The sequence below is a fragment of the Cyphomyrmex costatus genome, unplaced genomic scaffold (genome assembly GCF_001594065.2).
Source record: "Cyphomyrmex costatus isolate MS0001 unplaced genomic scaffold, Ccosl1.0 scaffold274, whole genome shotgun sequence".
NCBI classification, from domain to species: Eukaryota; Metazoa; Arthropoda; class Insecta; order Hymenoptera; family Formicidae; genus Cyphomyrmex; species Cyphomyrmex costatus.
The window spans coordinates 145,295-160,511 of NW_017276844.1; the positions used below are offsets into that span (position 1 = coordinate 145,295).

The window sequence follows — 15,217 nt, forward strand, 5'->3', positions numbered from 1 at the left end:
GGTCTTCAAATGTATTCCTCGTGAGTGACGTCACTGGAGTCTGCGGAGCGAACGATGCGAGCACCGGTAATGAGCGCGCAAGAATTGCAAAGTTTCCAATAAATGAAGTGCGACACAATACGTTTCTATTTTTGAAATTAATTTTTACCCAAGAAACAAGAGGTAGAGTTTCTTCTCGTTTACTTAATAGATAGAAAAGAATGAGACGTCTATTCCGTCAATAATAAGTTGATACGGAGAAAATATTTAACACTGAGAAATATATACTCATTAATTATACATATTTATACAAAATACAACTATAGAATTTCAGTTATTTTAAATATACGTTTTATTGTCAGTATTATTGACAATGTAATTTCAATTACATATCAATAAATGAAATATTTTATACATCCACTTATTATAATTGTAAATTATTTTTAAATATTTAATAATTATTAAAAAGTATTCAATTATACTTACAATTGTTATAAATAATTGTACACTGCATATTTCAAAAACATTTATTACAAATATAGATTTTATTATATTATAAATAAAATATATCGACAAGGGTTTCTTCTTTTTATATAGTATTGTATTGAGATTATTATGGTGTACTTATAACGTTTCTGTCATTAAAATATATAATATTTAATTCACGTAAAATAAAAATTATATATGCCGTAATAAAAAAGTCGTAATGTCAAAAAGCGGTCAGTCGAAGGACCGACTTTCTATCCGGGGAGAAAGCTTCTTCGACGAAGCGGCGATTTCTCGTTCTTCAGCTTCGAAACAAAGAGACTGTTTAATAAAAGCTCAAACGCTCCCACTGCTGGGAAGAGTACTCCCACTCGTGAGGAAAGTAGATGCGGCACATTACGAGTGGTCCATCACTTACTACTATCAGCTGCCGCAACGCAGTTCCACCCTCGGTAAATTATACCAAGTGTTTCATCGGCATTAAGCGAGATTGAGAGTATCGTTCGATCCTTGCTTGTGATATTCCTTTATCGAAATGCGTTTGTAGACGCTTTTGGTATCCAAAGGATATCTTTTTTGCGGGAGGGAATCCTTTTTGACATTGGGGTACTCATTTATTATTCAACCAATTTACTTTACTATCGATTTCGTTAATCCCATTACCGAAAGCGTTGTGAAATTTTTTATTCTCAGCGAGACACTGCAAAGATACGCGCTAGCTTTAAAAATTGAAAGATTTGAAGAGCCTCTGTCCCCGGAAACTGCGAGACCGGTCCGCGTGCATAACACAATCATACGTCACCCGCATCCTTTCGTATGTCGGTGACATAAGATATCTTTTACCGCTGCAATGGCAGTGAAGTTGAAAGAGCACGATGTAGTTATCAGCTGCGATACGTCGACGACAAGGGATTGGTTGTAGAATCAACCAGAAGATTTGTAATGGGATATGCCAGGTAAAAGATGAATTTAATTTTTATCTCCTATCCCGTTATAAAGGATACTAGGTCAAACGCAACTGTCGATTTTTTTGCCTCGTACGTTATCTGAATTTTTCCTCGAGATTACATAACGAAGTTATTTTTCGTCGTGCAGTAAAAACTTAATTGCTGCAGTTTGAAATTATTATAAATCTAATTATGTATTTATTAGATCAAAACACACACACACATACACACACATAAATTCATAGCACTACTTAAGTTCCATCACATCTATATATTTTTTAAAAAATTTAGCAGTTATAAATTATATACCATCTGACAGAACAAAGTTCAGCTTTAAGAATCTGTTTTTATAAATTGCGATACAATGATTTTTACCGGAGTTATAAGTAATTAAAATCAAAATTAGAAAGCGGAAGAGAGTATACGTTAATAAAAAGTTTTAGAAACATTTAAAAAAAAAGATTTTAAAGAGAAAACTTTGAGCTTTCACATTAAAAAATAGAAAATTTTTGCAAGTTTTTTTGAGGGGAAATTAAATGTAACAGGTTTATAAAGTAACAAGATAATTTCCCATTTTACCCCTCTCTCTCTCTCTCTTTCTCTCGTAGGTTTTTCTATAATATATAAAAATTTTACCAAATTTACAGAAACTAGAAAAAATAAAAGACATTGTCTTTTCAAAAGTAAAGATTTTAACTTTTGAAATCCTAAAATTTAAAGAAATATGCCTAGTTTTCTAAGGAAATTAGGCCTCGGATAAAAAGTATTGAGATGTGGCTAGAATTGTAGAGCATCAAACAGCATTAAAAAGTTTCGTAGGGACAATCTTGTAAAATAACTTCTTAAGAATTGGAGCTGTCTAAAGTTCGTTATATGTTCGCTACGTCCAATATCTAGACGAAGACATCAATGTGCTAGCAAGAGTAATTAACAATGTTTTTCTAGTTTTAGAGAGTTTATTAGATAAAGAAGAGAAAACTGAAGAGGGATAAGATTCGTACTTCGTGCCTTCGAGTTCAATTTAGCAGTTAAAACATTTGTTTCTGTGAATGTTCCCTCCTCTGTTGATTAATATATGATATAATTACCTACAAGTAGCTATTCAATCGGGACCCAACAATTGGGCATGGTTCTTTTATTTTTAATAAAGTTACAGCAGCTTGAATTTTGAAGTTTATAGCGCTACAAACTTTTGTTCCAATTTATGTGACCTCAATATACATCGATCTCTACTTTTAAATATTTATAATCTAATGATTATGTTAAAAGCCACAGATGGAAATATTATTTATTAAAAAGACATACAGTTGTATTCGCGTTGTATATCCCAAATTATTATTTCATAACTTCTTTTGTTTCTCGTATAATTACATTTTATTATATATTATTGTTTTTATTTATTATTATAAAATCTGTTATATTTTCATATTAAATCTTCTGCTTACAATCTGAGGGTTTTTTGTGCATTTTATTTTTAGTATTTTCTATTCTACGTTTTATTGCGTTTTCATGTTACATTGCTGCCTTTTGACATCGATAGACGTCGATAGCCTGTTGCTTCACTTTCGCGAGATGCGTTCTTCCTTAAAGCTTTCTAAGTATTTTCGAGAATATCGGCTGAAATTTTTTAATCAATCGAAATAGTCAAGTGCGCAGAAAGCCTTCGTAACGGAAATAATAATGACTATTTATCGATCAGCAAACAGTAAGATCTTTTCGATTAGAACGGCCTCTCAGAACAAATAATAAAAGAAATAATCCGTGATTCTAGATTCTCCGGGAACGGATGTAAGAAAAATAGTTCCGATAAATCATTGGAACGCTAGCGGAAGATGAATTTTTACTATTGCAGCACGAGTGGGTAAGCGCAAAACATCGATTGCGAGATGGTTGTAAAATATTTAACCGCTTCTCCACTACTTTATATATATATAGTGGTTCCGCGTGCTCTCCGATGCGAATTCCAAGCTACTCCAAAAGATACGAGTAAACTGCCGAGAGTTTATGTGCCCAGCTGATAAATGTTTCATTGCGCAATGTTTCATTATCAACCAGCGACGCGCTAGATCCACAAATGTTCGAACAGAGACCTGTTCTCCACATTTTCATGGAGTATATACATATGTAGAGTTACCCCATAGTTTCTACAACGTTTTTTGTAAATATTTGAAAATTAGACAGTAAAAGAATCATTTTATCACACTAAAACAGTATAAATTTGTAATAAAATTTTCGCTTGAAAAATGGAACATGTTGATTAAATAATCGTGTTTTAATTATTTCAGTTTGAATACGTCGATTGGGAGCAATTAAATCTTTCAAAAGAATTTAAAGCAGATAGAAACTAAGACTTGCATTTATAGTTCTTGTTTAACAACCACTGGATTCTAACTTCTATTATAGTCTAATGTACAAATCATGTTCTATATTATTGTGGACGCGGTGCATTTAGAAGTAAATGCAAGACGAGAATACGCAGCCAAACATTCACTCTCTAATTCTCTCTCTCTCTCTTTCTCACTAAAAGAATCAACTCCCGTCCACCCTCGCAAATGAGCAGGCGCGCGACGTTCGCCACGCAGGAATCAATAGGGGTTGCGTCGGGTTCGCGCGGCGTCGAAGCGACGTCGACGACGACGTAAGCGACATCTCATCTCGTATCGTTTCCTGGAGGTTGTGACGAGCAGCTCTCCTGCGGGCCGTCACGGCCGCCCTCGAAACCGGCCCCTGTTCTGTACTTCGCTCACTCTTGCGAATCTCGCAATGGCTGACAGCGAGTTCGAGGAATTTCGGCACTATTTCGAAAGGCTACCCCAACATCTGAAGGCACCACTCTCCAACTACACGTGAGTACTCCCGCAGCGGACCTGCCTTCGAAACAGATGACACGATATGCGATACGATAAGAAACCACGACGATGACACACATAGGTCGCAACAAGAAAGACGGCGGTCGGGAATCAAATCGAGGAGAAAATTTAGTCGGAAACTCAGGAGCACAAAGAGAGAGAGAGAGAGGGAGATGAAGATCAGTTCAGAAATTCATTAGAAGCTAAAAAATGTGTGCCTGCAGATTAAATCTTGACCGAGTAGTCTTGAGAAAATGTGAAGGGTGTGATAATGTAGATTGTAGATAAACCATGTTAATGAGATCGAAAATTGATAAACGGGGCTGTTTGAAAAATATTTGTATATTTTTGTTATTCCAATTACATAAATTACAAAATTGACGAGATTAAATAATCTAAATATAATTTAATGGACTGTCATTTATATACATACATCAATAATTGCATCACAATTGTAAAGGATCTATATACTGAAATGTTATTTATTTTATGTTCAATATTATATGCAAAAAAAAACCTGTAAATTTAAAAAAGTTCTACGTAATCTTATTAATTTCTTTTTTTCAAAGTACATATATTTTTCAAAGTATATCTATTAAGACCTAGTTGTTTGCTTCAATAAATTTTATTCAATTTCTCTAAAATATACAATTATAACTTATTTATACTTTATATTTTAAGGAGTAATAAGATAGCATCTATTTTTAATCGGAATTGATAATTCAAGAAGTTGATAGTTCAGATGTCGTTTAAAGAGTCATTTTAATAGAAATTTCCCACATCACTGATGGTGAGTAACTCAATGTGACTCACTTATATAATACTTCTATGTATTATCAAACCTTTTGATTTAAGGAATATTATATATTTTTCTGTAAATATATAGCAATCTAAAATCTTTTTAAATAAGATATCTTATATACATGACATCTATGGAGTATTTTAAAAAGTGAGGCTATACGGGACCAACGTTACCATCTGGTCGTTTCCTATTTCTATTCAGAGTAATGATAAAACGTTGCTGCACTATACATATAGTGTTGCATAGAGTGCATAAACATTTCTGATATGTAGATTCGTGTCATTACTCAAGGGGCTCATAAAATATCATCGTAAAATGGGGATTCGTGAATGTATCCGATGTACTACCAAGTTGAAAAAGTTATAAAGAAATCGCCAAGTCGCGCATCGGCATTATGTCTTTAAAATTATTGATCCTGAAGCACAAGTGACAAAGGATACGAATACGACGTGATACTGCAACGCGATGCACATATAGTAACTTTGACGAGTGTGATCTATGGCTTTCGTTGATACATACCTACGTATTACTTTTATCGCAAATAACCGATGATCCTGTTTAGATATGTAGCGTTACATCGGCATAAGATGTAATTGTATAATTTTGCATATAACAATTCCTGTTATAAACGTAACGTAGTTAACGTATGATACTTTGATCGCATTAAACGTGAGATTTAGATCATTCTTAAGATACATATTTCAGTCTCGCAAATAGAAAATTAATATAAACAATACGCCTAATCACGAAATTAAGGAAATAATTGAGTAATTCTAATCAGAATCTATTCTATAATAAATATATATATATATATAATTTTATATCTTAACTACAAATGTATTTGTAATAAATTAGACTGTCACCGTCCGCAGCTGATTCTAAAAAAATTAAGCAAAATCGACAAACGACGGTCTCAAATCTGCAACTATATTATATCTAATTTTCGATCTAATTTGATCATTTTGAAACACAGTATGTAAAATTAATAGGAATCTTTTCTCAATTAACATCAACATTTTCATAAAATCTGTTTAAATGTAACTTCTATATGATTCATAAGATCAATATGTAACTGACGCGATACACTCAATATAGCGCAAACATCCCCTTTCTTGTCAAGAGTATTTGAAAGAGTAAACGTACTCCTAATAAGAGTTTCAATATTACAACACTCTCGAATTATTCTTTCATAAATGAAACGTTATTCCATTATATGAATTATTCTATTACTGTATATGAATGAGATATACAAGTGTTACTTGCAATTTTCGCTTTTTAATAATAATGAATTAATTACCACGAACACGATATATCAAATTATTTGCATTTATATACATATACTTACTTATTTACTTATAGATTACGATGTAACTTCAAATAATTTTCATGTAACTTTTGCATATTTAACGTTTGACTAGGCTCGTACATGATGTGATGATCGATGACTCTCCGACGTTCTCGCAAGGAAGCGATGGAGAGGTCGGCAGATCCTGCGATGTCGTCACCGGCGATTCCGAGGACGAGGAAGTCGTCGTCATCCACCGGCATGACAACCAAAGTGGGCATACCACTCCCGATGACAGTGAGGAGTTGGATCATCATTGCTCGATCGTAGCTGACAGTGATTTTAGGTTGGTAACGTCGTAAGTGTGTTTATTTATTTATCACTAATTATTATCTCTGTAAATTTTTAATATATTTTAATTTTCTTTAAAGTTCTTAACGAAGGGAAGATCGGCAAAGAATTTTATCTTTGATGCTGACTTATATAAAACTTGTAAAACTTCGAATATTATATTTTGATAAAAAATACAAGAATTCGAGAAAGGGATATTTAAAAAAATATTAAAGAAATTTTTTTTAAGCGATCCCTTTCGGAAGATAAATAAGTTTATAAATTTGTTAAAAAGAGGACAGAAAAAAATATTTGCGACAGTTTGAGTTCTCACCGAGAAGAGAATTACATTCTTTGCGGAGGGAGGAAACTTCTTTCACAATATACTTTTTGTAACAAGTACAGCAAGTTTCTGGTACAGCTATTATGATTTACACCTACGTTCCGCTTATGTTAAAAGTTTTCAGATACAATTACACTTTAACCTGAGCTTCGGTATTACCCACATACAGAGCGACGTACATCATCGCATTCATAGTAATTTACAGTATATCGCCATAATCTCACCGGTCTGACCTTGTTAAAAATAACTGAAGCTTTCAGAAATAGTCTCCGGGAGGAGTTCGCGACGTGCAGCGATGCTCGTAATTATTAATTAAGCATCGCCCAAGCCTAACGGTTGGAAACTGTGTTGCATGCGGAGGATAGTCGATGCACATTAATATGGCACTTTCTGAACTTTTAATACTTTCTGAGGGTTTTAATTATATGTAGGTTTTCATACCTATTTTATCTATTATTACGTCAATAAACATTAACTTAAAATCTTCTCTTTTATATCACATAGCAATCATACACTAAGAAAATTTAAATCTTTTGATTATCTTTATTAATAAGTAATATACATATTGGTGTGTATGGCAAAGAATCCAGATTGCACATTGCATACGTATAATTTTAATGTAATGATTTGTTATTCAAATTTTATTGTTAAAATACAAATTATTAATTTTTTGCAGTAAATAATTTAATTTTTATTTATCTAATTATTAAATTAAATTGCCTATTAATTATTAACTTATTATTAAAATAATTTTAAATATATAAAATATAATAGAATCTTATATGCCAATATATTTTAATAGCACATTTATATTTTATCGTTTCTTTTCTAAATTTAATCGTTAAAATTTACAATTTTCAACTCTTGACGTGGTTTAGCGTGTCGTACAACGAGATAAATCCTTCCACCACTTCAATAAAGAGTTAAATAAAAATTATCTTTTATTTTATTTTTCTGAAGAATTAAAATAGGCAGCATGGAAAAAATGGTAGTTTAGCTCATTATACAATTAACCTTGGCTGACATTAGCTTGTTCGGTGGACTGAGCAGCAGGGGTCGATCGGTAGGCGGTGGCGGACCAGGACCGGGCGGGGGTGGTAATACTATGTCTGGTAACGGAGGCCGAGATAGTGTCGTCAGCGATGTCGGGGATTCGTGTTCCAGTTTGAGCTCCTGGCCTACGCCGGAGCACGTGCCGTCGAACCGACCTGGAAGTGGCGGCACCGAACGTAGACGTCGAAGACTGCCGGAAATTCCTAAAAGCAAAAAGTGTAAGGAAAATTTGCATGAATGTATAGCTTGTTCAATGGTAGTATTCAATGATAGATAACAAAAGGTCTGATTGTGTGTGTGATATAGAATTTTTTTGCATTACATTTCAATCTTACATTCGACAGTTTCGATGATCAAACTGTTGTATTATGACTTAACTACTATACGTATAATTTGTAGAAAAATACGAAACGTGGAAGAGAACAGTTCGTATGATTAGATGATTTAATGATGATAATAATGTAAGAATAATCCTTTAATGTATTGACGAATTATTAACGATATTTTTGAAAAATCGAAGTAAAGGAAATTAATCGGATTTTCATTGATACGTTAACATCAGCTCTGCCATCCGTTCGTCAGACCGAAAAAAGTGAAATAGTGACTATTTCTTTACAGAAAAAGTGACAAAAAGTGACTCTTGAGGCATTAAAATAAAATAGTAATTAAAATAATTATTTTCATTAACTTTTTGGAGTAAGGTCATTTAAGAAAAAAAAAACATTAATTCTTGTTTTTCTGTTCTTAAAAAAATAATTGTAGTCTTCAAAAGCCTTTTAATTTCACATTTATAAACAAATCTTGACATATATCTATAATAAATAATATAGAGAATTAATACAAGACTAATACATGAAAAGGAAATACAAGAAAAGAACAAAAAATCACAGATATTATCTAATTAAATCTAAATATAATAAAACTTAATTATTTAATTGTTCTTTGATTTTTTAGTAAAATAATCTAAAACATTATTCTTCCTTTTATTTACATCTTTTTCTTTGTCTCTAACTTGCTTTCTTTTTTCTTACGCTTCATTGCGAAGCTTTGTAACACCTGCTAGCATTGCTTCAGCGAGGGCTATTTCTTCCATATTTTCTTTTTCTACTTCTTTTTTTAATCTCTGGTTAGCCTCTTCCAATAGTTTATCAGCCTGCTTAGCTTTCGCATCTTCAAACTGACGCAACTCCGTCAGCTTTTTTCTTCTGTTTTAAGATTTCTTTTATTTGATTTTAATTCTTCTAATCTTTTTTTCTCTTCTTTCCTTATCTCTTTGTTTACTCTTGTTTCATGTTCTTGTTTTTCTTTTTTCTTTCAAGTATTCGTCATATTTTTGATGCGCTGTTCTAGCCAAGTTTAAAAGTTCTTTAGCGATAGGAACTGTATGAGGTAAATTGTTGCACATCTTCAAAGCATACTTGACAATCATATATGAGTTTAACGTTTTCTCGGACATAGAAGCTCTATTATCTGTAAGAATAAGAGCAGATGTAGAAAATCCTCGTTCTACATCGGCGTTTCCATGTGAAAGACTCAGGAGAGTCTTCACGACTTTTGACACAACAGGATATTTTATATTGCCAAAACTGTTTTTCAGAGCAAAAAAATAGCTCCAATATACATCGATTCGAATCTTAGATATGTCTGTCTTAGGATGCTTTTCTTCTTGTAAGAGTTTCCATTCATTTGTTAAAATATCGGTTTGTACTTCGAACGGTAATGCCTTCGCCGCTGTCATAATCGCAGAAATGGAATAAGATTTCTGGCGTTTAAAAGGATGCAAACACCTGACACTTCGTAATATATTATTCTTCGACTGGAGCGATGATTTTTCCAATATATATTGACAGGCAGATACATAATGATTTCTTTTTCGAGAAATTGAGTTTTTGCAACAGAATCACCGCAACAATCAAGTTCGTCAAGTATAGTCTTATCAATGATAACCTTATCAGGCTGTAGCAGATTGCTCCCAATGGATACATATTTCATTGTAAGCAAGATTAGTATTTTTACATGATCTTCCTATAAGGATTTTGATTAATGTTCAGGCACGATGTAATGATATGCAAAAGCAATGCTCTTGCGTTGGCTGCCAGTCCTTATATAAAGGGTCGGCGTCGAAACGAATGAGACACAATTGATTGAACAACGTAACGACAATTTTATTTATTTAACTGATTTTCGAGAGTTTGTAATGTCTGATTTTCGAGAATTTGCAATGTCTGGTGACGCCGTCACTGACGCCTGAAGCGCACCGTGTATGCGCGGCGGAATCTATCAACGGTAACTGAATTTTCGTACGTTCTAGAACTTATTACAGCCGAAGAGCGATATATAAGAAAACCAGTGCTCTTGCCGATAATCGGAGACGGAATGAATAGCTGTGCCGGAACAACAGATTTCGGCGAACGCTTGGTTTTTTGTCGAAGACGAAACGATCGCGGAGATTGACAATAATAATAGCTTGCTTGGCGAGCGCGATGCTTTCTCTGAGAATTCTATATAAACTGAATTTAAATCTAATCGCTCGGATTCCTGAACAATTAAATTCTTCAATTCAGAGTAAAGCAAAATCAGAGGCTCTTCTCTTTGGAAAACACTCGTGACAGAAGTAAAAATATTTGCAAATTGTCTTTGATTTGTCATCCCTGGCGTTCATGTTTTACAAATTTCATGTCAATTAAAGAAAAAAAGTGATTATAGTGACTTATATTCGACAATAGTGACTTTAAGTGACCGGTCAACAAAAAAGTGATTTGAGTGACTGAATGGCAGCGCTGGTTAATATAGAACTTTATTCCGCTATTAATAGAAATCTATTAGTATTTTACAATTTTCGATATTATATTACATAATTTATCTTAATTTAAAACGAATTATGTTACAAATATTCACATTTTATGTAATTATATCCTACATAATTTTAATATTAAATACTTTGTCTGACTTTAATTATAATAAGGTGAAGTAGCCATAACTTTCATGATATACCTATATATCTGAGAATTCAATTTGATGTAATATCGTTTACTATATATACATGTATAATAAATGATATGGCATCAGCTATATCATTTTCGACTGTCGTATCTGTTACACATGCATTATACATTATACATACAAATAAAACCAAAAAACTGACCTTATTGTCGCAACTGCAGAGAAAAAGATCGAAATATCTATCTGCATTATGTTAGCTCTATAAAAAGTATATGTTACAGATATTTCTATTTGCGATCTCGATATATCGTTCTATTATATTTCGTAGAGATTGAAAGATATTTTTTATTTAAATATTATATTTCATTTTCATAAATATTATATTTCGTATCACGTTTACGTGTTCACGTAGTGTCAGAATACTTCGAAAAAGAAAAAGAATATCACCTTTGCGTGCGAAATGCACGTTGATGTTCTGTGATGCTGTTTCAGCTTTGCCCATGTGTCAGACGTCCATACAGACGTCGACTTCGCTCGCAGACGAGTTGAGTGCCGCCACCGGCTCGACATCGACCCGGCCTCATCTTGTCTTAAGGAAATGTCATCCCAGACTGCGCCATGAGGACAGCTCACCCGACAGCGAGAGGATGGCCACGGACAGCGGTCATTCTACCGCTCATTCTCCCGACAATGGCCCCAAGAGTGTGTCTCCTATACCATGTAATACTCTGCAGAACACAGACTCAGTGTCGCCCAGCAGCACCCCAGGTAATTACGATTCTCCTCGAGAGATTGTATTTTTGCTTTTATATCAATTTAAACTAATTGATTTAAACGCAATTTAAACACAAAAATTCATATTTCTTACACAAAGTATTAATATTGTAATTACTATTACTATTAACTTATTTTTTTATTGTGCATATTATATACAATATAATATTAATAGTATTAATACAATAGTGGATTTTTGTTGATGTTAATTACACTGTGTGACCGATTTCAACTTTTAAAATTTTCCAAAGGGCGCGTGGGTTTGACTGTATCGGGAACACGGCCCACTATCATTTTCCCAAGAGATTTGGTAAATTTAGATCGTAGAAGAATGGGGCATAAATTTGAAGTTATTAATTTCGAGGAGTACCAGTTGCGCTATTCTCATGGTTTTGAGATCAAATATTATCACAAATACGTACACGCACATACATACACATACTCACGCTCACACTTATGCGCGCGAGCGCGAACTTTGTTTTACAAATATATGAGATAGCATTAGATAGTAGGATCTGTGAAGCTGGCACGACATTCTGTCGATATCAAAAAAATTACAACAGTTCCAGTAGCACTTTTCATAGTTCTACAGTTCTATCTAGAAATAAAAAATAGTTCCGCAGTTTTAATATGAAAAAACTAAAATTGGAAATATGGCGTGCTAACTACGCGAATCTGGCACGTCAGATTTCTTCTAAAGTACGAGAAAAAAATTAATATTTGCATTTTTAGCAACAGTTCCCGATAGTTCTACTAAAAACAAACTAAGTTATGCATTTTCAAAATAAAATAACAACATTTAACAATTTTTATATATCCTATATATAGAATTAAAAATATGTAGAGGCCGGAACTCTGCTTATAAATGATTGCATTGCATAGAACTCTGTGAGAACTAATGAGAACTGCCGTTGAAACTGATAGAAATAGTCAGCAAGTCACTTTTTCTAGAAGTTTTATGCCATTTTCTATATATAGGATGTATAAAAATTGTTAAATGTTGTTATTTTATTTTGAAAATGCATATCTTAGTTGGTTTTTAGTAGAACTATCGGGAACTGTTGCTAAAAGTGCAAATATTAATTTTTTTCTTGTACTTCGGGAAACATCAAGTTGAAAACTACCGTATATTAGTAGATGATATGATGACCGCTTTTAAGAATATCGGCGTTCATAGGTCATTGAAAATCCATTTTTTACATCACCACCTTCAATTTTTTAAAAAGCAGCTTGCTACAGAGTCAGACGCACAAGGTGAAAAATTTCATCAACAAATCATGCAGATGGAATGTCGATACAAAGGAAAATCTCTACTTTCCATGATTTCTGATTTTTGCTGGTCAATTGCTGAATAAATTTAATAGTACATAGTGTAACAGTGGAGGATATTTGTTTATTGCACGGCCGGGCACGAGCGCACGAGCGCCCGTGCCGACCTATAAACAAATATGCCCCCACTCGCTACACATAGAATTTTTCATTACAAGTGCTCGTCGTAATGTTTCCTGTACAGCAACGTTTTTGCGCAGAAGAGTGGGATTAGAGAAATAACTCAACGGCTTGAGGTATTGGCTATTTACCGTATGCAAAAGCGTTAAGGTATAGGGCACATTACGTGCACGCGTGATGAAAAAAATATTAACATGCGCGTATATTTGTTATCATATATATTTGACCTCAAATCGCACTACCTGTATTCCTCAAAATTCATAACTATAAATTGATTCCCCATTTTTGTATGATCTAACTTTGCCACATTCCTTGGGGAAATGGTAGTGGGCCGTGCCCCCGACATAACCAAACCCACGCGCCCTTTGGAAAATTTTTGTGGTCACACAGTGTTATTAAGCTTTTTTTGCTTAAATAACATTAATTTTTGTTGTTAAAAAATTCAGCTATTAGATCTAAACTTTATTCTGATAAAAAGCAAAATTATTAAAAAATTTTGGAAGAAGGTATATGGTATACATATATATATGTATATATATATATCGCTATGTTCATAATATTTTATGCTTCGTCAGAATTTTCTATGAGACTACACGATAATCTGACGATTCTATTACCTCAGTTTGGAAAAAGTTATGAAAGCCAGGAATTGTTGTTTATGTCACAATTTTCTAATCGGAATAACTCTTGAAGAAGAATCAATACTAGCTTGCTTTTTCATTTCGAAGGAAGCGGAGGCGTACCATTCACCCAATTGGAACTGCTCGAGGCAACGCATCGAGGCCTGCACAAGTTCATATCACGGCATCATGATGAAATTGATCTTGAAATTGGAGACCCCATATACGTGCAAAAAGAGGCTGATGACCTCTGGTGTGAAGGTGCGTAAAAATATCTATTTTACAAAACATTGAACTTGACTCAGCTTGACTCAGCAATAATCGATGTAGTAGATTTCTTTTTCTTGTTTGAAGAAAATTGAGTCGATTTCTTCGGATTTTTAACAGCGACAATCAGATAATATTTTACAAATACATGTAATGATTTATTTTATAATATAATATTAATAAGTGCTAATTATTCAATATTACACATTAAAGATAACCATTCTTAAGCAACAAATATCTAGAAAATATAAATATAAATAAATAAAAAAAGGAAAAAAAACTTCATTTTTAACTGTTTTAAATATATTTAGACATATTCTGAATATTTATTCTATTATATTTAATTGTCAATTTTTTGAATATGTTAAAGTAAATAAAATAAAATAGAGAAATATATGAAATTAGTGCTATACTTAGTACTGACAAATTATCTTTTTATTCTTCGCGATTAGGCGTGAATCTAAGGACAGGCCGGCAAGGTATCTTTCCATCAGCTTACGCGGTCGATATGGACTATAGTGATTTTGATCCTACCGCGCCTAAAGTGAAGAGAGAAAGATATCTCCTAGGTTATCTAGGCTCGGTGGAAACCTTGGCACATAAGGGTACGGGAGTGGTTTGTCAGGCAGTGCGAAGAATTCTTCGCAACTCCTTACAGGATCCACCCGTCTCGCAGAGCTGCATTTTGGAGGTATCCGATCAGGGTCTTCGAATGGTTGATAGAAGCAAACCGCGAGTAAGTGTCTTTTTACGATCGATAGAGGTTTATTTATATACATACATATATTAAGATTTCAATTAATTATATAATTAATTATATTATTTAATTAATTTTTTAAACTTTATAATAATAAGATCAATTAAGACTTTTATAATTAAAAAACAAATTGGAGAGAATAAAGGGCAACAAGAGTCGAGCGCAGAAGACGTCGCGCAATTAAAAAACTAATAAATGACAAAAACCATTTATTCGAATAACACTCTTTTATTATGACAGCGCTACTATCATAATAAAAGAGCGTTATTGGAATAAATGGTTTTTGTCATTTATTAGTTTTTTAATTGCGCGACGTCTTCTGCGCTCGACTCT

General features: G+C 33.1%; 1 protein-coding gene across 1 annotated transcript; it reads left to right on the forward strand.

The window, feature by feature from the left end:
• Nucleotides 1-4,046: 4,046 nt before the first annotated feature.
• Nucleotides 4,047-14,863, forward strand: Aplip1 (JNK-interacting protein Aplip1; the record flags this gene model as incomplete). Its single annotated transcript, XM_018540992.1, has 6 exons — nt 4,047-4,258; nt 6,482-6,694; nt 8,072-8,292; nt 11,510-11,785; nt 13,969-14,121; nt 14,580-14,863. Coding segments are annotated over exons 1-6 (1,230 nt in total), but the record flags the coding sequence as incomplete, so codon positions are not given.
• Nucleotides 14,864-15,217: the final 354 nt, after the last annotated feature.